Source organism: Gymnogyps californianus, chromosome 20 (genome assembly GCF_018139145.2).
Source record: "Gymnogyps californianus isolate 813 chromosome 20, ASM1813914v2, whole genome shotgun sequence".
NCBI classification, from domain to species: domain Eukaryota; kingdom Metazoa; phylum Chordata; class Aves; order Accipitriformes; family Cathartidae; genus Gymnogyps; species Gymnogyps californianus.
Genome location: NC_059490.1, coordinates 3,226,342 through 3,247,795, shown reverse-complemented (window position 1 = coordinate 3,247,795; position 21,454 = coordinate 3,226,342). Strand labels below are relative to the sequence as shown.

The window sequence follows — 21,454 nt, the reverse complement described above, 5'->3', positions numbered from 1 at the left end:
CATCAATAAAGGAGAGACACTTTATAGAAGTATTTCAGTGTCCGCCTGGACGGCTGGTCAATGCAGCCACCAGGGAGCAGCCTGGCAGCCGGCAGCATGGCGGCAGGAAAGGCGTTTCTCCCCGCGTGGCCAGTGGAGGATTGGGCAAGGGTCTCTTGTGAAAGATGCCGGTGGGGAGGAAATTTGGTTGGGGGGACAAAAGGACGGCATCTTCCTCCTGGAAATGGCTGCTTTGCTCCCTCTAATGGAAAGCGAGGACTGGGATGTGGGGTTATGGTGTTCGCCGGGATGGGGTAGGAGCCATGTGGCAAGGTGGCCGCCCCGAATGGCAGCGGGGTGTGAGGGGCGCGGGGCGGGCGGCCCAGGGCCCGTGGGGCTGCCAGGGCCTGAGGGGTGAGCGGCTTCCCAAGGCTGCAGACACTGGTCCCTCCTGCCGCCTGATGGAGGGCCACCATGTCGGGAGGCCAGTGGCCATGACGGCATGGCCAGCGCCTCCGGGACAGGGCTGCTTTGCAACAGGGAGCGCGGTGCGAGGGCTGTTTGTGTGCCACCACAGCCAGCCCTGCTGCCGCCATGCCAGGCGGCTTCGGGTTCGGGTCTGGGTCTGGGTGTGGGTTTGGGATAGGGTCTAGGTGTAGGCTGGGTCTGGGTTTGGATCTGGGTTTGGGTGTAGGTCTGGGTTTGGGATGGAGTGTGGGTCTAGGTGTAGGTTTGGGTCTGGGTTTGGGTTTGGGTCTGGGTTTGGGTGTGGGTTTAAATCAGGGTCTGGGTCTGTGTTTGGGTCTGGGTCTAGGTCCAAGTTAGGGTTTGCATTTGGGTCTGGGAATAGGTTTGGGTCTGGGTCTGGGTTTGGGTCTGGGTCCAGGTTAAGGTCTGGGTTTGGGTCTAGTTCTGGGTCTGGGACTGGGTTTGGGTCTGGGTTTGGATTTGGGTCTCAGTCTAGGTTTAGATTTGGGTCTGGGTGTAAGTCTGAGTCTGGGTCTAGGTGTAGGTCTGGGTCTGGGTTTAGATTTAGACCTAGCTCTGGGTCTGTGTGGGGTTGGGGCCCACTCTCTGCAACGGGCGGCATAGCCCCTTTAAGACAAGACCTTCCCGCGCCACAGCCGGCCGCGTCTCGCACCGCACGTGACCGCGGCGCCGCGGCCGGGCGCATGCGCGCAGGGGGTGGTGAGCGGGCGCGCGGCCCGCCGCCCGCACGGGGGTCGCAGGTGAGAGGTCGGCAAGATGGCGGCGGCGGCGGCCTGAGGAGCGCGGAGAGGCGGCGGCGATGTGGGGGGCGCTGAGGGGAGTGCGGCGGCCGCCGCCGCCGGCCCTCCGCAGGGGCCTGGCCAAGCCGGCGGGCCCGCGGAGCGTCCGCCAGCTGAGGGAGGCCGAGGAGGCCGCCCCCGTCTTCCAGTACGCGGGGAAGGCGGCCAAGCGGAAGGACCGCGTCTTCGTGTGGGGTTTCTGCTACTCGGGCGCCCTGGGCATCCCCAGCTTCGTGAAGCCGGACGTGGGCTGGAAGAAGCCGCGGCGGATCCAACCCACGCCCTACCGGCTGGAAACGGAGGAGAAGGTGGGCCCGGGGGCGGCGGCCGTGTTTTGTCCCGCAGGGTAACGTTAGTGCTGCTTCCCGGGCAGCGGTGCACCTCCTCCGTCCGTGCCGGCTAGCCTGGGCCGGCATCTTCTCTCAGCTTTGAAAGGCCATTACTTTGAAAGTAACCTGATTGACACACCTTGCAGTGATTCTTTTTTTTAGTTGATACAGCGGTATTCGTCAGGGTGATTTTTGGTGTAATTACGTACAATTTGGAAAATATGTATCTGTATTCTTTTGTCAGAGGCATAAGAGAGCAAGAGTGCGAACAACACTTATCAGAGAAAATGGGCCTCGTTTTCAGTGGCTTTCATGGCTGCTCTCACCTTGACAAAATTGGAAGCTTGTGTTGAAAATCATGTTATTCTGTCGCAAGTTTCAGTCATTATGCTCTGCTGTCCAATTCAAAGAAGGTCAGAGCTTTTATACTGGGCTTTTTTTGTCAAAAGGAGTAAAACAGGGGAATGTTATTCTCTTAATATCTCTTTGTGTTTGGGGTTTTTTTATCTACTGCTGCTGCTGGTCAGCAAATAGGTCTTCCTGTTGTGTTTGAATGTGTCCAAAATAATGCAAAAAATAAAGATGTATGCACATGAAAACAAAACTCTAAGCTAGTAATGTCGGACTTGAGTTTACACCATTGTGCTTATCGCTGAAGAGTGTTTCTGATCATTTTTACAAAGACCATTCATACCATGAATTTGGGCCGTATTTGGAAATAGCTTAATGAAGGTTGAATGCTGATGAACAAATAGCATGGGGTGAAACTTGTTTTTCTAAGCCATAGCTTGTAACTGAATGGTGTGGGTTTTGTTTGTCTTGAAAGATATCCTCTGCTGCCTGCGGTTATGGATTCACACTGCTGTCCTCTAATACCACAGACATCACCAAAGTGTGGGGCATGGGGCTGAACAAGGATTCCCAACTTGGATTCCAGAGGAGCATAAGAGATCGAAGTAAGGATTGAAGTGTTTTGAAGACTTACAGGGCGGCACTACAGGATACATGTGATGTGGGAAACTTCGTGTTAGAAGGCATGAAAAATGCCCAGCAGGCTTTGATGCAGAGTGTGGGGCTGTGCTTTTTCTTTTTTTTCTTTTTTTTTCTTTTTGAGAGGTCTTTTTTTGGAACTTAGCTGTATTTTTGTGTGCTTTGTAATTGGTCAAGGTATGCATCTGTTCTATGCACTGCACTTATATTCTTGCCTGGATGTAACTAAAATCTAAGTAACTATTCTGCAGAAGTGTGTGTGTGTGTGTGTTAAGGTGTTGCTTTGAATCTCTATAGTTTTATAGTAGGCAATGTAGTGGACTAGTTAATAAAACAATTTTGGCAAGATGGTTCACTCACTTCTGTTGCCTTTGCATCTATAAACTAATTTCCTTTCCCACAGAGATCTTTTTATACAGCCAGTGGAATTTTTTGTGAAGCTGTAGGAGTTTTTTATTTTAATACCAAATTCCATTTTGAAGGAAAAAATATGTTATTCAGCCATTCTGTCTTATACCAGGCTCTCAAACTCATTTAAGATGATAATTTCTGTGCAGAACATTGCCACCTTCCACCTAAGACAGATACGAAAAACATGAACTTACTTCCCTTATAGAATGGCTGTCTTTAACTGTTTGAAAACATTCCTCCATGAACAATTGGGGAAAACCATGTTAAAAGCAGTTTTTCTCTGTGTAGTGTGTAAGAGCATTAAGGTATGGTGCATCTGATATGGGCAAAAGGTTAAACTTTGTGGAGAAGCAAAAGAAAACTGCAGCTACTGTGCAGAATGCTGAAGTTTACAGTGGTGCTGCTGTTGTGCATTGCTGATAGCACACTGTATAGATTTCCAAGAGTGTGTGCACGCAGCAAGTGTGTGTGCTTAAACAGCAGCTGCAAAATGAAGGGTCCGCAGAAACCCACTCCACTCACTTCTGCTTTTAAAGCTTTCAGCTATTACTCTGTCTTAGTTCTGTATGTGCTGATGTCTCAGGAGCATCTTGTCATTTCCTTGTTTTTCATCTGACCTGCAGATTATTTTTGCCAGAAAATCCAGAAATAGGTTAAATAGTTTTGTGGTTCAAGCCCTTCTAAGTAAGAGAGCGCTCAGTGTTTGGTAGGATCTGTTGAAAGTGAAACCTTCTGACTTTTAGATGGTTGTATTTCATGCTCTAACTTCAGCTGTTTCTAAGCTAAACTGCTAGTATTTTACTCTCACCCTCCTCTTCCTTAGCCACCTCATTGCCTCTCTTCTCCAAAATCCCTCAGATATCAGTGATGATTACCACAGATCCCAGTAGCTTGTGTCGCTCTGCTGGAAGGAACACAGAGGTTTTTTGCTTTGTGACTTCCACGTCTCTTTAGACAGATACAAACTTTGCTGCCTTTCAGTTCCTGCTGTATTGCATGGCAGGCTCCCACCATTTGCAAACAGCCAGTTGTGATGCCCATCCTCGCATCAAGTAGTGTCTTACTGTAAAAGGGTATGTGTAGATTTTCTGGGTTTTTTTTTAATTGAAGGCAGTGAGGACTAGTTAAAGCACTGCTACGTATGAGCAGAATACTGCTTTGGGTCCTCTGGGATTTGATTTCACTTGTTACAGTGGCTTTCTTTGATATCAAAGCTTTTTATCTCCCCTTAACCTTTTCCCTAGTACTGATTTATGTTTTGCTGTTCTTTTTTTTCCTTTTTTTTCCCCAGCTGACCGTAACTGATTACATATTCTTCAAGTTACTAAATCTTCTTTTTCTAGTACAGCCTGTCATTTTTTTTCGTAAACGTTAGATCTCTTATCCCCTATGGAGCCAGGCTAGCTAATGTTTCTTGCATTCCTTTTTTCTGAAAGGGCCTTTAATCTACTGTTCTTTAAATATGAAGCCCTGAGATTTTTTTGTTCACCTTTCGTGCTGTCTTTTTGTGACTGCGGCTATTGTACCTTGTTTGCAATATCCCCAGTTGCACAGAGTACTTAGTTTGTGCTTGATGTTAAGCTCTCTAGTAATCCAGCCTTATTCACCAAAGTGGTTGAACATATGGCTGAAAGCCTCAGTTTCTCAGTTCTGGCCACCTGAAGCCTTAATAACATTCAGCCTCTAGGTATGGTGGATTTTTGATTAGGCAGTGATTATTGCCTTCAGCCATCCCTATGACTTTAAACTTGTTCCCCTCCTCAATGAATCCTAGTCAGCCTTTTACTTTGGTTAGTATCTTGGCTTTCTAAAATATATCTGCTTTTGTAACAAAATAGAAGTGAGTGTGTGTATGTACAACAGGATCGGCAAATATATGATGAATTTGCTTTGTGGAAGCTACTGACTTTTTAAATTTCTCTCTCTTCCTTAAGCTAAGGGCTATGAATATGTCTTGGAACCATCTCCAATTCCATTACCCTTGGAGAAGCCGCAGCAGACTCGAGTCTTGCAGGTGTCCTGTGGGAGAGCCCATTCCCTGATCCTGACAGATAGTGAAGGAGGTATAGTATCGCTTGTGCTGGTGACAAGGGATGCCTGACTATGCTTTTATTAAAAGCTCCGAAAAAGATTGTCTTCTGTTCTTTAGAACTAGACCCCAGACGGGCTGTCTGCACTGTAAATGTGATGCAGGTAGCTGTTGGCCTTTTTGGGATTGCTCCAGGGAGGGAGGGCCCTGAGCTGCTAATGGTGTGTTGAGCTCTGCTTGGCTCAAGCTGTAATGTGTTGGAAGCTTTTTCGCTACAAGTGTTGCAAAATATGGTTTGTTTATCTAGCCCCAGGCCTCGTTTAAGTGTAGCCTATTTGTCTTGTTCAGTCGGATGTGTTTTTGAATTCATTTTTGGATGGCTATGCCAATACTCCTGTGTTACTTTCCCCTTGAAGCCCCAGAGTGCTACATTTATAAAAGCGATTAATTAATAGGCCTTTATACAGGAGATCCTGTTTGTGAATTGGCTCTCCACATCTCTGGGAGTTCTCCGGTGCAGTGGCTTCGGTGCTGCACCGAGCGATCCAGTGCTGCTTATCAGTGGGTGAGCTGGTTGGCTGGTTGATTTAACGCTCCTGTGGGAGCGCTGATCTATTTCTGAGTCTCCTTGGCAACGGCAGGATGAACTAGGCAATTACTGAAAAACAGCCAATGGGCTCCAGGTACCGCTACTGTGCCTGCAACAATATCGCCGGGATATTGCTGACGAAAATGGATTCAGTCACTTGAATTTAAGTGGGCTTGGTTTGAAGAAAGCTTATGCGATTTTTACGGTACTGTGCTCCACCTTTCGTACTGAGGACCGCATGAAAGTATTTTGTGTACCTGAAAAGAGGCTTTCAGGGGATTGGAGAGTAATAAAACTAGCACATTTTATCATTGTTTTTCAGTTTTCACAATGGGGAACAATTCTTACGGACAGTGTGGCCGGAAGGTTGTGGAAGATGAAAGTTACAGGTGAGAATCCAAAGATCCTGAACTTCCTTAATGTTAAAAACATAATTGCATGAAAACCACCCTACAGAAAAGCCTGGAGGTGGAAAAATCTGGTAGTATAAGGATTAAGGAGTCTGAGAACAGGCTTTAGTGCTGCAGGCACCGTATAAATGGCCTGGCTTTAAACCCAGGCTGGGCACTAGCACTCTTCTGACCACATTCACAAAAGACAGAAAGATGTCAGCATGTGACAGTTTTCACAGGGCATAGTGAGAAAACCCAACCTTCATAAATTGCGTGAGGTAATTGGTGTTAGTAGTCGGTCTTTCTCCCTTTCGCCTCTCAGAGTGCAAGTGCTATTTCCGAGGGTGTTAGAAATGCCATTTAATGATGAAAGAGGCATCCTTTTGTTGAATCTCTTTGCTGTAACTGCCTTTGAATCTGTAGTGCTTTGCCTTTACAGGCTTTTTGTGGGCCACACCAAAGCATGTTCTCAGAATGCTCTGTAAGATAGTAGCAATGTAAGTGGATAATGGGAATATGTTGGAAGTTACAGACTCCCTGGCAGGGCCTAGAAGAGATCTTGCTCATTGCTCTCTCTGTGATCCATAAGACTTGGCCTGTAGAGTTTAAGAAAACAGCTGTAATTTAGCTAGCCTTCTTTTGCCTTGATACTGGAAGTTAGTCATTGGATTGTTCAGAATTCCTGTTTTTGTGAAAGAATGACATGGGTGTTAACACTAGGCTGTTTGTGCTCTGGGATATCTGGTTAATCTCTAGTTAACTGTAGTGTTTATATAGGTGCTGCAGTATTATCTAGTGTCTGTGCTCATTCTAGACTAAGGACTGTGTTTGAGGATTGCTCCCACCCCCGGTTCCCATGAGAGGTTATATTTATAAAGTGACAGTTCTTAACTTCTTAAATAAGAGAATGCAAAATTGCTTTCCTTTTTTGTGCAGTAATTTTACAGTGGAATTATGCTCTTTGAATATATAAGAGAACATGGGACAGAATCTCTCTTCTTGTAATAGGAAAGCAGCTTTCAGTAAAGGCAGGTCTACCTTCACGTTTTTCAGTTGCAGTCCTCTGAAATCCTCTGTGTTCCCTTTTCTCTTCTCGGTGGTTGTTTGGTGGTGTCCAGTGAAAGCCATCTAATTCATCAGCTGAAGGAGTTTGACAGCAGAGTTGTCCAGGTAAGAGGATCATCTGAACTGAATTCTGAAGGTGGATTGAAAACTGGCTGAACAGCCGAGCTCAGAGGGTGGTAATCATTGGGACGAAGACTAGTTGAATGCCAGTAACTAGTGCTGTATCCCAGGGGTCAGTACTGGGCCCAGTCCTGCTTAACATTTTCACTAATGATCTGGATGATGGGGCAGAGCCTACCCTCAGCAAGTTTGCAGATGACATAAAACTGGGAGGAGTGGCTGATACACCAGAGGGTGGTGCTGCCATCCAGAGGCTGGAGAAATGGGCTGACGTGAACCTCCCGAAGTTCAGCAAGGGGAAGAGCGAAGTCCTGCACCTGAGGAGGAACGGCCCCAGACACCACTATATGCTGGGGGCCGACCGGCTGGGAAGCAGCTCTGCAGAAAGGGCCCTGGGGGTCCTGGTGGACACCAAGTTGACCGTGAGCCAGCAGCGTGCCCTTGCTGTAGAGAAGGCAAATGGTATCCTGGGCTTCATTAGGAGGAGTGTTGCCAGCAGGTCAAGGGAGGTGGTCCTTCCCTTCTATTCAGCACTGATGAGGCCACGCTTAGAGTACTGTGTCCATTTCTGGGCTCCCCGGTACAAGAGAGACATGGACATACTGGAGAGAGTCCACCAAAGGGCCATTAAGGTGATGAAGGGACTGGAGCATCTCTGCTGTGAGGAAATGCTGAGAGAGCTGGGACTGTTTAGCCTGGAAAAGAGAAGCCTGGGGCGTGTGTCTTGGCAATGTGTATAAATACCTGAAGGGAGGGTGCAAAGAGGACGGAGCCAGGGTCTTTTCAGTGGTGCCCAGTGAGAGGACAAGAGGCACTGGGCACAAACTGAGACACAGGAGGTTCCCCCTGAACATCAGGAAACACTTTTTTACTGTGACTGAGCACTGACACAGGTTGCCCAGCGAGGTTGTGGAGTCTCCCACCTTGGTGATATTCAAAAGCCATCTGGACATGGTCCTGGACAGCTGGCTGTACATGGCCCTGCTTGAGCAGGGGCGTTGGACCAGATGACTTTCAGAGGTTCCTTCCAAACTCAACCAGTCTGTGATTCTGTAATGAAAGAAGAAAAAAAAAAACCAAACCAGTATGCAAATCATTCAGTTGAAGCTCTTTGAAACGACAAGCCAATCTACTATATGGTTGCTTATAAAAAGCACAAGGTGATATTTTGCTCCATGCCTCTGCAGAGCAGTTGTAACTGGCCATGCAGGGTCTGAACTTATTGAAGAATTTGATGGGAATGCCAATGCAGCGTTTGTTTGCTCGACTCCTAGGTAACGCCTGCACGGCAGGGAGGTTGTTCTGACGCCTCATCTCTTCTTGTCCTGATTTCTTGCTCGTGTTCCCCTTTGTCACTTTTATATCACTTGGGAACTGTTTTATTTTGAATTTTGTCTTCCTCATTTCAAAAGTGAGCTGTGAGACTGTCCACTTAGACTAGCCAGCATTTCCCTAGGGCAGGTTTCTAGGAGAGCAAGGGACTGCAGAGCAGCATAAATGCCAGGAGTCTGCACATGGCTACAGTATTTCCAGGCACGGGAGCCGTTTGCTAGTATGTCTGTGCCACTGTAGCAGCACTCTGTGGGCAAACCGCTCCTGTTCGTGCAGCATCCTAGAAAGCAAGGGTCATTCATTTAGGTCTACATGATGAGAGTGTGCCGTGGTACATCCTAATGATGTACCTAATGAATTAGGCTTGTAAACATCTCTTTGGATTTTTCATGATTTTATTTTTTTCATGGGAGTTGAATAATTGGTACCTGTTTGTACTTTGATGACAGCAGTTATGTGCTTAATACTCTTGGTAGTCACTCTGTTAACTTGTGGATTAAATCCCTTTAATCTTTGGCTAATTTTTAATGTCTGCTTTTGAAGATCTTGGCTTTAATTCATGCCAAGCCTGTGGCAGACATGATTGCTAGTTCAACATAAATGTCAATTTGAGAACAGATGTGTTCCTAGAGTGCTTACATGGCAAGGAATCAATAGCAGTTTGTAGCTGGCATTGAGAGCCATGTGGTAGCACTCTGGGAAGGGAGATCTCTTACTTACTCTTTGCTGTTTTATTGTGTGGTACTGCTGAATCGAGCTTTCTGTTAACTAGGCCTTGGTTTGGATCTCAGAACAAATCAACTGCAGCATCACTTTCCACAAAGAAAATTCTGCTGTTTTCTGTGCTGTATCGTGCTGTTCTTAGCCTTCGCTGTCTGTAGAGCCGTTTGATCGGGAGAGAAAGGTCAAAATCTGAGCTGATGGGCGTTGTAGAGGTTCATTGCTCAATTTGTCTGCCGGTAATGCTTCATTAAATCGATTCTGAACACGTGACCTTTCCTGACCAGCTCTGACTTTTTTGTTTGTGTGCAGGTTGTGTGTGGGCAGGACCACAGTCTGTTTAGAACCAAGAAAGGTGCTGTCTATGCATGTGGATGGGGAGCTGATGGACAAACAGGTAGGAGCTCAGCTCAGCTTGCATTTCAGTGAATTGATGAATATAGCAAGCTGTCCTAATTCAGAGCTTGTGATGTATATTTGTCCTGCGTGTATGGACAGAAAGGGGCTGGTATGTTTCCAGCTGTGTGCAGATGTTCTCAATACTATTGTGGAACCAAACTGAGACAAACCAGTTCATTTTTAGAGGAGCTTTAGGATGCCATGCTGGCAATCCAAGCGTGCAATCTGAGGAGAATGTGTCTACTGTTTAATGCTTGTGAGGGGACGTGGAAGTGGCATGGGAAGGTTAGCTCCCTGGTTCTGTGCAGGCTTTGCCTTCCGATTCGCATTTCAGGGTCTGTTTTGCTTCTTGCTCCTTTTGAACTGACAGAGACCTTTGGCAGCTACTGCTGTCTTAGCATGGGATCTTTGGCCAGGCCCTTTTTCTGGTGGCTTCTGCTGTCAAAGAACTTCCTCACAGTCCTTCCTACTCTTTGATCCTTCTGCTGCTCCTTGAAGCTGAGTTCTTCCCGTGGTTCTCTTGTGCGGACATACTGTAGCCCATCTTGTTTCTGTCATCTACATTCTGGCCTCTTTTCCAGGCAGCTCTCTGTCACGTAAAGTGTTTGCTTCCCAGCCTCTTTTGCCACGTCACCTGCTGTTGTCTAAACTGATTGCACTGTGCGGTCAGTCATGGCTCTCCTTGCAGAAGACAGGATGCAGCCTGTTTGTGAAATTTCACCTCTGTCAGGATATCTGCCCAGTTTGATTACTGCTCTCTCAAACACTTTGGTCCATGCAGACAAGAGAGACGAGACTGTTTTCCAGGTGTGATTGTATAAAGTTGTTTTGTACTCTAGAGAGGTAGCTTTGGCTAGTAGAACTGGTGTTTGTGGCTATATGTCCATTGAAGCTGGTAGTTAAGAGATATGGACAGAAGGATTTCTTTTGGAGGAAGGGTGATTGGGTTATAACATGACAAACTGGTCCTATGTAGGCGTTAAAAGTATGTCTGGAAAAAAGTTCTTCATCTCTCTACCTTTTTCCTTTCAGGTCTTGGACACTACAACATCACCAGTGTTCCTACTAAACTACGTGGTGACATTGCTGGAGTAAACATTATCCAGGTCTCTTCCTATGGGGACTGTTGTCTGGCTGTTTCAGATGAAGGAGACGTCTTTGGTTGGGGAAATTCAGAATACTTGCAGTTGGCATCTGTCACAGAAACCACACAGGTCAGTTGGCCTGGGGACATGTTTTTACATGTTCCAGTTCAGCTGCTGCACACAGAGTTAAAAATTACACATTTCTCCCTGCTCTGGGTTCTTTTGACAGCAGTATAAATCAATATAAACTAATACCACTAGCAGGCTGGTTTTACCTACGCTTACAAAACCAATCTGTCTGAAATATTTGTATAGCTTTAGGGCAGTATGTTTCCCAGCTATTGATAGGCAAAGGCTTGTGTCACCTCACCCCGGTTTGTTAGTCTGTTATAAAGGAAGAGTACACCCCATGTTCTCCTTTCCCCATCCCATGGACTTTGCACCAAATTGAGATCCAGCTTGAGGGCTTGTGCTGGTTTCAGGACAGGAATTAGTCTTTTGGCTGGCTAATCTAGAATTTCGAGTGGTCCTGCTTTGAGCATGGTGCTGGTCCAGATGACCCTTGGAAGTCCCTTTTAATCAATTCAATCACGTATCTTGGTGAGTTTTTCACAAACAACCTTAGTAGGTTTATAGTTGAGTCCTAAACAAATCCCAGTGTCTCACAGATAAAAGTTTTTTGGAGCAAAATTATGTGGGGCAAAAATATAGTGCTGACTTGACACTAAGTATTGTAGTATGGAGATAACTAGGCAGATGGTCTCATCTTACAGTTAGTGTAGGAAATGGAGTCAGGGAGTTAATTAATACTCAAGCTATTCTTGGCAGAAGGCTAAGAGCAGACAATTGCATTAGTATGGCTTCAGTAAAATATATGCCTTTGTTTCCTATGCCTCTCCTGATGTTGGGCTAGTTACTGAGACCCATAAGGCCTGAAGACAATGACCAGGTTAAGTAGTGTAGTAGTTTCCTGGCTGGGTGCTCGATGGAGGTGAGAGGGATCTGAAACGGATGAATGGTGTGTTTGCCAAAGCGGGAGTTTTAGGTACAATATAGATAAAGTCCAAATTGTGGAATAGCAGAGCTGGATATTGTCCGTGAAATCCGAGGTCACTGTTTACATGTGTCAAGCCGTGTAGGTTTCTATTGTGTTGAACTGTACCAAATAAGAGTGATTTTCTTCTGAGTGATTTTTCCTTAGTGTGTTCAAAAATGCCACCACAGACCAAATTTTAGTGATCTTGTCCATTGTGAAAACTTGCAAATGTGCTCACCTATTGACTTTCCCATCGTGTCTGACTTAGCCAGGGATATAAGCAGATGTTAAGCATTCCCAGCTTTGTTGCCATGCATGTAAGCTTTCCAGTGGGTAACTTTTTCTACTTTGTACTCTCGGCCTTAATGAATTTCATGTAGTTTTTTTAATCTTGAGACTTGCCTTCATTCTGTTACTCAGGCAATAAAGGTTGTCTGTATCAGGAATTCACTGTACGTAAGCTCTAACCAGAACGAGAGAACAAGTTAAAAATGTGTGTCTAGTTTGCAGTTTACCATGTCTCTAACGACTCTCTTGCAACCTCATACAGGTGAATGTTCCCAGACATTTGCCATTCAAGATCGGGAAGATAAAGGAGGCTGCGTGTGGAGGGACAGGCAATATTGTGCTAACGGGTGAGTTTGCTTTTACAATCATCCTCTTTGGTGCAAGGCCATGCAGTAGGTAGATTGTAACATCATGGAGCAAGCATCTTGTGTACTGGAAACAGGAAAGTACTGTCTGTTACAAGGAAAGCTGGGAGAATGTGAAACCTGTGATTTAAGAATGTACTAGCGGAGTTATTTTCACTAGCCGCAGAGCATTGCTTCCAGTATCTGCTGTTGCGAGTACTTAAGCAAACTAGAACAAGAGCATAGTTGCTGCTTGCGGTTCTGATCTCGTTTGCTGATCACACGGGCCATGTGTGGCCTGTAATGAAGATGGATATAGGGAGGAAGTAAGGCAACACTTGAGAGAAAGAAGAGCCCTTCAGACTCAATATAAATCTGACATGTAAATAAATCTTGATAAACTAGGCTGGAAAGTAGAGAGTTCTGAGAACAGTGAAACTCTGCAGCAGGCTTCTTAGTAAATACTGCTTTGGATTGCCAGTGGCGAGGGGAGTACAGCTTGAAAGGCACTGGGTGAAGGAATGAGGGAGAGGATTGTGCTACTTTTATGAAGGATCATCTCAAGGAAGATGTTCGTATGTGTGATGTGGTAGTTGTGATGACGAGACATTTGAACTTCTAGTGTGAAGGGAGCAGAGCTAGCAGACATAGCAACTTACTCTGTCTTATGCTGTCCAACTGCTGCCTTTCCCAGGCACCCAGTTTAAGGCAGAATGCCAGGCAGAGTGACTAGCCTACTGCTGGTTTGGCCATGCCTCAAAGGAAAAAGCAGTGATAATAAAACACTCAACCTCTGTCCCGTCAGTCAGTAAGCTGAAGTATTTTATCCAGCCCACACTGTGTTGGCATTATTTCCTCATGAAAGTTTTGCCTGTAGAGCTTGATCTGCTTGTACAGCTTAGGAAAAAATTAAGGCATTTGGATGGGAATGCATTGTTTTCAAATTTTAAATAATCAAAAGGTGCTAGACTGCTCTGGGAGAAAGGAAAATATCCCTTCGGATCTGATTAACTCTTGGTCACGGCATGAATTTCACAAGCACAGACTTTCTTACAGAATGTGTTCTTATTGTAATACAGAAGAAGGAAATGTTTTTGTCTGGGGATATGGAATTCTTGGGAAAGGACCAAACCTAATAGAGACAGCAGTGCCAGAGATGATCCCACCCAGCCTTTTTGGCTGGTCAGACTTCAATCCGGACATCCGTGTTGCTCACGTTCGCTGTGGACTCAGCCAGTTTGCAGCACTTACAAGTAAGTTTCTAGTCCTACTGTCATGGAGAAGTCACATTGCTGTATTGTTGGCAGTTAAAAGAAAAACAAAAAACCGCCCATCTTTCTTTAAACTTAAAGCACACTGGAATGCAACAGGAGGGGCGGGCAGCACATTTGCAGGTGTCAGCATGGTTTCTAATGGTAGAATCTATTTACCTTTGTAACTATTTTTATTATTTCTATACATTTCTATACAACTATTTATTTCTAACTATTCCAGCAGTACCTACTACTAATAGGTACTGCACTAACTTACGCTTTAATTAAGAAAGTGTTATTCTTCTAAAGCAAACAAAAAATTTCTCTCAAACAGGAAACTTGGGAAGTTTTTTTCATTTGCTTGTACAGAATAAGTCAGTCAGTTGCACTTCAGAAGCCGCAGGAATTTGTGATAAATGAACAAACAAAAACTGAGTCTAAATCGGAGCTGGATTGTCAGGGTTTCTTGGCTCTTCTGACCAATTGAGTTAGCCATCTGAGGCGGGAAGACCTATACATTTAACATGCAAGGGGTACGATACTCTGGTATGTGGACGCTGTACTTGATACCAGCCTTTAAAGGAAGTTTTGAATTTGAAAGTCATTTAAAAATGGGCAGCAGAGGGCAGCAGCACAGAAAACCCATGTACTTGGTAGTGAAAGTAGTAGTTTACTAATGAAAAGTGCCAGGTGCCAACGTGCTCGGTCCTTCTTGGGGAAGTGTTATGCATGACACTATCAGTTTGGTTACAGGGTGCTTGTAACTGGTCTCCCACTGGTATTCGGGAAGCGTTAGAAACTGTGTTCGGGTGAAATTGTACTGCTGTTACAGATTGTGTTTTGATTGTCTGTGCTGTGGGGCTGATCTGAACACTTCCGAGATCTACATGTTTTGTTGAGGAGCTTAAAACTCTCCAACTGAACTGAACACAAGTTTTTTCTTTTCCCCAGTTGTCATTAGGTCACTTCTGTCAGGCAGCTGAATAACCAGTCCCCAGGTGATGGCTTGGGACAGATTTCACTGCCTTGCTTACCCGATTTGCTGTGCTGATAGCTGACGTGGGTCAGCTGTAATTGTCTAACTTCCAGCACAAATGATTCACTTCACCACAAATGATTCCCTGGAATCTCTTCTGCTGCACTCTTTCGTCAAATAAAATTCCAAAGCAAGAGCTGTAAGAGGGGGAAGCAAAGACTTGTGCCCAGAACTTGCTGCTTGTTCTGCTCATTAGGCATCATTTTGCCCAAGCACAAGTACATTTATTGTACTTGGAACTAAACTCGATGGCTTTCGTACTGCATGTATAACCCTTTATACTCCCAGAAGCACTGTAGCCACACTTGCCAGCATCACAAATAGAATTCTTCCTTTTTAATGACTCTGCCCTATTTTATTCTTTTTATTCTTTTTTTCCCTGTATAGACAGAGGAGAACTGTTTGTATGGGGCAAGAATCTAAGAGGGTGCCTGGGAACTGGAAGGATGGAAGACCAGTATTTCCCATGGAGGGTAAGGATGGTAGTATTAAGACCACGAGTATATTCTTTAGCTAGTCTTTGTTATCCTGAGGGCAAGAAACATCATTTGCTGTGTAGTTTGTTGAGTAATTTTGAAAGAAGTGGAAGCCTAAGATGACTGTAGAATTGCTTTGTTTTCCAGAGGTCCTTGCTTAGCCTGCTTAGGGATGGAGATATTCAGTAAATTTTTTAGTCTGCAACTTCAGTATCCATTTCAGAAGCCAAAGCAACATCTGGTGCTGTGCCATCACATCTGAACAGTTCTTACCTCCCTCCTGTCTGCAGTCTTCTACCTGCTACCCCTTACTGCCTCTTCCCTCCCTGTCTCACCTGCACTTCGCTTTTGTACATGCTGCAAAGAAAACCACCAGTATTGGTCATCTGTGACCCAAAAGACTTGCATTATACATCTAAATTAGGTGAATGTTTTGGTCATGGTGGTCAGACTATAGTGGCAGCAGGTCCACATAGAGGTGGGCTTCCTTCCCCTGCTCCTCTGCCAAGTCAAGCAGCTATGGTGGTGGGTCACTGGACTGACTGTGTAGTTACAGCAGGAGATCCTTAGCCGCTGAACTGTTTTCATAGCTGTTTCGCAACGCTTCCAATTGCACTCTCTTCTCTCGGATGGCTCTGAGAGCCAGACTCTGTGGGTGTAGAAGAGTCTTTGGCTCTGGAGTTCAGCACTCAGCCTAACAGATGTTCCCAGTCTCCATGAAGGCCAAGTAGGAGAGGAGGGAGGCAATCAGTGGACCACCCTGGAGTCCCTTTCTGTGTGTCTGAACTTGCAGTGGATGTGTTTCTTTAGCATGCTTTCTCCTCCTTTTAAAAATGAACGAGAAAAGACCAACTCTGGAGCGTTTGCCTAATGCTGTGGCTGAGTGGAGTTTCTGAATTCGCCAAGCGTGGCACGTCCAGGTTTCCCTAAGTGTGGACATTGAGGGTTATGCTCCCTCAAACAGCCAACGCCTGTCTGACACTACTACAGCAAGGTACCAAAGCAAGGGCAGTTACCAGGATACTTGTCTGTGACCTGCTGCCCTAGAACCAGCCGTCTCTCCTCTCCCTTAGCTCTAAGGAAAAACTTGCAGTTGTAGCCTCTGCTTTCCTTGAGTCTGAAGTCAGCTTTAAGTGAAAGAGCTGTAACTACACTAGTGAGCGAGCAGGGTCTGCTTAGCATCAAAGCAAAAACTGCCGTAGGCTGAGTTGAGCTTTTGCCTTGTTCCAGTCCTTGCTGATGAGAAAGAGGCAAATCCTTGTGGTGCTTGGGCAGGTCCTCTTCCTGCTGTGTGCATTACGCTCTGCTCGGTCATGGTGTTTCTGCTGCTGAACAGATGGGCTGAGGCTACAGTCTCCTCAGTGTCTGCTAGTGAGCCCTCTCTTTCTGTCCTTCCAAAGGTTTATGTGCTTCTGTGAAGGGAGAAGGGGAATATTTCACAGCTCAACGCACAAGCATGTCTGGTGCTGAATCTTGCTTTCTCTGGGTTTTCAAGATGGCACTTTCATTGGTACAAGTCCCTGTGAAACCAACTAGCGTGTTAAGCAGAAGGAGGATGAGAAACAGGAAATATCAGGTGTGAAGTACCAGCTTGAGAAATAATCCACTTCTGTGTGTCTGATCCAGGTGACTGTACCCGGTGAGGTGGTGGATGTTGCGTGTGGAGTTGATCATATGGTAAGCATGGTTAAGTCTTTTACCTAGTAATATTGCTGGGCCTCAGCACTGTGCTAAGAAGATGGAGGGACTTGGTAATGAGCTTCTTGGAAAGGAAGACTCATTCTGTGAAGCCAAGCAAGAAGTGACTGTGAGCAGAGACAGCCGTAGCAGTGCCTGGGTGTGTTGTCATCTCTGCGTCGTTGAAACGCTCTGGCCTGGCTGCCAGAAGGAAGTATGTTCCCTGAGGAGAGTGGAAATGCAAGGAGTGCTCTGGCTGCTTCGTGATGAGCTCCCAAAGAGTCTGAGGCCCAGACCACAGCTGGTGAGTCCCTCTGTGCCTAAGGATGAAGAGCATCTCCCTCAGGGAAGATTGGCACAAGATGAAATCTGTAGCACAGGACATTCATTTGTGGATGCTTTCCCTGTCACCAGCTCTGGGGTGTCAGTGTTGGGCTGAGCCAAACTATTTCTTAAGGGAAAGGGGTTTTTTATGACTATTTTTTATGTGGAAGAAAAGTCGTGCTGGCTGTTGGAGTCCAGCACAGCCATCCTCGGAGTCCACCACCAGCTGCACTCTGCCCAGGCTGCTGTTCCGTGCGGAAGCTGGATGCACAGCCAGTGGCCTGGAGGCAGCGGCGTGCTCTTGTCCCAGGCTGTTGCAGGCTTTCTGTGTGGACTCTAAAGACTGAACACCCAAGGAACACGTTCGTTAAACTGGAAGAGTGAGAACTTGTTTGCAGGGGGAAAGTACTGTTAAATAAGACAGCATGGAAAGATAAATCATAGGCTGTCTAGGCTGCCGTTGCTGTGGAAGGACAGATTGATAGTGACAGTAGCCAACCTAGCCTGTTTATGGAGATGATAGGCTGGAAACAAAGCTCTCTCTTAGCTACCTGCAGGGTCGGTGCTCAGGCAGTGGACGCGAGCAGCACTCACTGCTCGTCAGGTACGTTTGTCTTCATGTGCTGATCACAAACCGCTGCCTTTTTGCTTTTTTTGGGGAGTCCCTGCTCTCTTTCTGTCTTCAGGGGTATGGTGGCTCTCGGTTGCAAAGAGCCCTTTTAAATTAGCCAGGCTTTTCAGTAGTGCCTAGCAGGGGAAGGAGTCTTAATGGGCAAGAAGCAGAGCCTTGTTTCTTGGTACCTTCACAGCAGAGAAGTTGTGGTGAGCACATTTAGGACACAGTAAGCTGATGGAGGTGGGATGCAACAGCTGTATGTACCTGTAGCAGGCACTTACCAGATCTCACACTGAAGTGTGGGAGACTGTCTCCTGTGAAATACTCCAAACAACAGGCAGAGTTGTATCATTTCTCTCTGTGTGGGATACTTCTACTGTGTAAATTATTTTGGCGAAATCCAAGCTAATACGTTTTTAATAAAGTGATTATAAAGTCTTTGTCAGTAGTAATGAGAATATTCTTGAGCTTGACTTCACACATGAGCTGCTCTGTCTTGCACTCTGCATTTAAACTTAAGCATTTCGGTTCAGAGTGATGTGACAGGAAACCTCTTTGGTCAGCTGAGGCACCTCCGCACCTGCAGGACTGACACCGCTGTAGGCAGACGCTGCATCCACGGACCCAGGGGACACTACATATGCACATTTTGGTTCCATTAGCTGAAATTCTATATCAAATCTCTTGTGTAATTACCAAAACTCGAGGGGTGAACTCTACCTTGATGAAATAAGTCTTTAAGGGCTTTTCATAAAATATAGGAAAGGTGAAACAAAGTACGCAGAAATAGAGACAAGTATATGAGTTGTTATTAATGTTACTGTGTAACTGGTATTGTTGTGGTGGGTTGAGAGGCAGAACAAGCAGAAAGCCACCGTTCAATTGTGGCAGACCTTCGCTGCTGTGAATTCCCATTAAGTTAGCTTTAATTTGTACCTTATTCTACATGCGACTTGGGCAACTTGAGCTGCCCAAACATGTCTTGCTGGCCTCATGGGAGTAGCTATGCCCTTTTAACATGAAGAAGGTTATTAAAGCATTGAAAACAAATATTAAAAACTATGGTAAGAAAGGTGTTACAAACAATTCCCTTCGTGGATGTTGCTGTTTGAGGAGGGCTGCACGCGATGGCTGGTTAGTGCTGGGGAGCGCTGCAGGCTTTTAGCTGCTCTCGTTCACGACTGTTTCCTGATGCCACTTGGGGCTGGGCCTCTTGGAGAGCTGGCATGAGAATTAATGCCGTGTCGTACCTGGGTGTGTTGCAGTCTTGCTGTGCAATAAATTGCAAAATCTGTGTGTTAATTAGATGCCGGCAAGGTCTTTAGCCCTAAATAGAAGTGTTGTATGGCTTAATGCAGTGGGAGTGTTTGCGCTTTCATTACAGTGGCTGTGGGCATTCTCGAACATGCTGCTTGATGGGAACAAGGTTAGCGGCAGAGAGCCTGCGGTCCGGCAAACGCCAGCGCTGACCCTTCTTTTGGTTGGAGTGGTGTGGGGGGTTGACCTTGGCCCGGTGCCCACCGAGCTGCTCTGTCACTGCCCTTCCATCGACAGGACAGGAGGAGAAAATATGATGGAAAGCTTGTGGGTGGAGGTAAGGACAGGGAGATCACTTACCGGTTACCATCATGGGCAAAACAGACTCAACTTGGGGAAATTAATTTATTGCCAATGAAACAGAGCAGGATAATGAGGAATAAAAACAAATCTAAAAACACCTTTCCCCCACCCCTCCCTTCTTCCAGGCTCAACCTTGCTCCTGACTTTTCTACCTCCTCCCTCTCCTTGTTCACTGACCTTGGTGTCTGCATGGTTGTTTCTCGCACATTCTCACTCCTCTCTCCCAGCTGCCGTTGCACAGCAGTTTTTTCCCCTCCTTGAATCTGTTATCCCAGCGGTGCTACTGCTGTTGCCGGTGGGCTCAGCCTTGGCCAGCGGCGGGTCCCACTTGGAGCTGGGTGGCACTGTCTCTGCCCGACGTGGGGGTGGCTCCTGGTGTCTTCTCACAGAAGCCACCCCTGCAGCCCCCTGCTACCAAAACCTTGCCATCCGATACAAGCAGGCGTTGCTGAAATGATTTCATCCACAAGATCTGACTAGAGCACATCCAGAGCCATTAGCGAGGCCGTGGCAGCAGCCGTTTCATTATTCATAGCGTCTTGCACTACTTGTGAAGTTAGATATGGCCTGAGACCTCCAGGCCCAACGCCAGCTCCCAGGGTGTTTGCATTTGCTCAACAGTTTTGTACAGAGGGGTCAGCGTGCGAAGTAGACTGCGAGAGCTGCCAGGGTGGTGACAGATGTAGTAGCACGCTGCGCTGCCTGTCCTTGGCTGGGCAGAGACCTGCCTCCAGCAGGCTGCTGGCTGGGCAGCACAGGCTGTCCTGCCCATGGGGTGGCTGCGTGGGTAGGATGGGTCGGCAAAAGCCTGAACAGGCAGCAGAGGCCAGAGCTGGATGCCCAGTGTACCATCTCTGACTTTTTAAAATCAGCCTAACCATAGGCCTGATGAGGAAAACTTCTGGGACCGGGTGTTTTTCTCCCCTCCATCCCTGCCGGGGCAGAGCTGAGGCCAGACTGCAGAAACCCAATGCAGCAGACCCTAGCTAACGCAAAGTGCCTTCTGTAACCCTTGCTCCCAACCATTGCTACCTCCTTTAACGTCAAAACCCAACTCTCTGTTCCCCATCTATCAGCTGTTTGTGCTCTCCTCAGGTAAGAAACAGCCTCTGCTTTCTCTTCCTACCTACCCCAAACCAACCCCATCGTCCTCCTGGACCACAAGCAGGGACGACCGGTGCGCTCTTCGTGCAGCAGCAGCCTGTGGCTGAAGTAGCGACCCGAACTGTGGGTGGGTTTGCTGCTCTCCTGCCCTGCCTCCAGCGAGTCTTGTGTCGCAGCTGAAGTGGTGGTGGGATGTGCTGAGCTTGTGGTTACCTGGGCTGGAGCTGCAGTTCCCCGGCTGCTCATCGTGCTCTGCTCCAGGATCCTGGAAGTGCAGGGAGAGCTGTGCTGGCCTAAAGCTGAGCCCCCTTTCCTCTGGCTGCTGGGGAAAGAAGTCCAAGTGGCAGAAGGTTCCTTAGAGTCATAACAGAGAGGAGAAAGTCTGCAGTGCCGTGTTTTCTAATTGCCAGCATCATACTGTGAATGTTGAAATGCAGGTGGGAAAAGGTTGGCGTTCACAGGCCCAGCTGCCCTCTGCAGCAAATGGCAGGGGTAGAGGGAACGCTGGCTTCAGCGCCGGCTGGGCTGAGCTGCTGTCCTGCCCTATAGCCCTGCAGTCTAAATGCGTGTAAAGAAATCCTCTGCTCCCTGCCAGCCTTCAGTGTGAACCACTAAGTAAACCTAAAGCCCTGCGGCCCTGGCAAACAGCGGTCGCGAGGAAGAGGGTGTTTGGCCACCGTCTTTGCACCCTGCTCAGCTGCGAAGCCTCACGGCGCTGCCAGTGTGGTAGTTGCCTGTGGATGAATAAAGACCGAATGGAAACCGTATGTCCAGCCCTGTGGGGTGCAGCTGCACTGCTTTCCGTCTGGAAGGGCTCCTCCGAGCCCCCTGCCAGCGCGCCTGGGGAGACGTCCCTCCCGGTAGGCAGGCTGGGGAGGCCAGGAGGGCCGTGGCGGGGGGTGCGTGCTGTAACCCCCTGCCCGCTGCAGCCTGCGGTGCTGGCTGTGCGATGCTCTGCAGCCCGCGCAGCTC

At 47.1% G+C, this 21,454-nt stretch overlaps 1 protein-coding gene across 1 annotated transcript; it reads left to right on the top strand.

Annotated features, from left to right (window-relative positions):
• Positions 1 to 453: 453 nt before the first annotated feature.
• On the top strand, positions 454 to 18,192 carry RCC1L (RCC1 like). The gene is made up of 12 exons (XM_050909183.1): positions 454 to 463; positions 1,209 to 1,555; positions 2,403 to 2,532; positions 4,912 to 5,040; positions 5,918 to 5,984; positions 7,106 to 7,157; positions 9,537 to 9,621; positions 10,656 to 10,837; positions 12,295 to 12,379; positions 13,456 to 13,629; positions 15,053 to 15,138; positions 16,768 to 18,192. The coding sequence occupies exons 1-12, from the start codon at positions 454 to 456 to the stop codon at positions 16,843 to 16,845; spliced, it is 1,425 nt and encodes a 474-aa protein (XP_050765140.1). The 3' UTR covers positions 16,846 to 18,192.
• Positions 18,193 to 21,454: the final 3,262 nt, after the last annotated feature.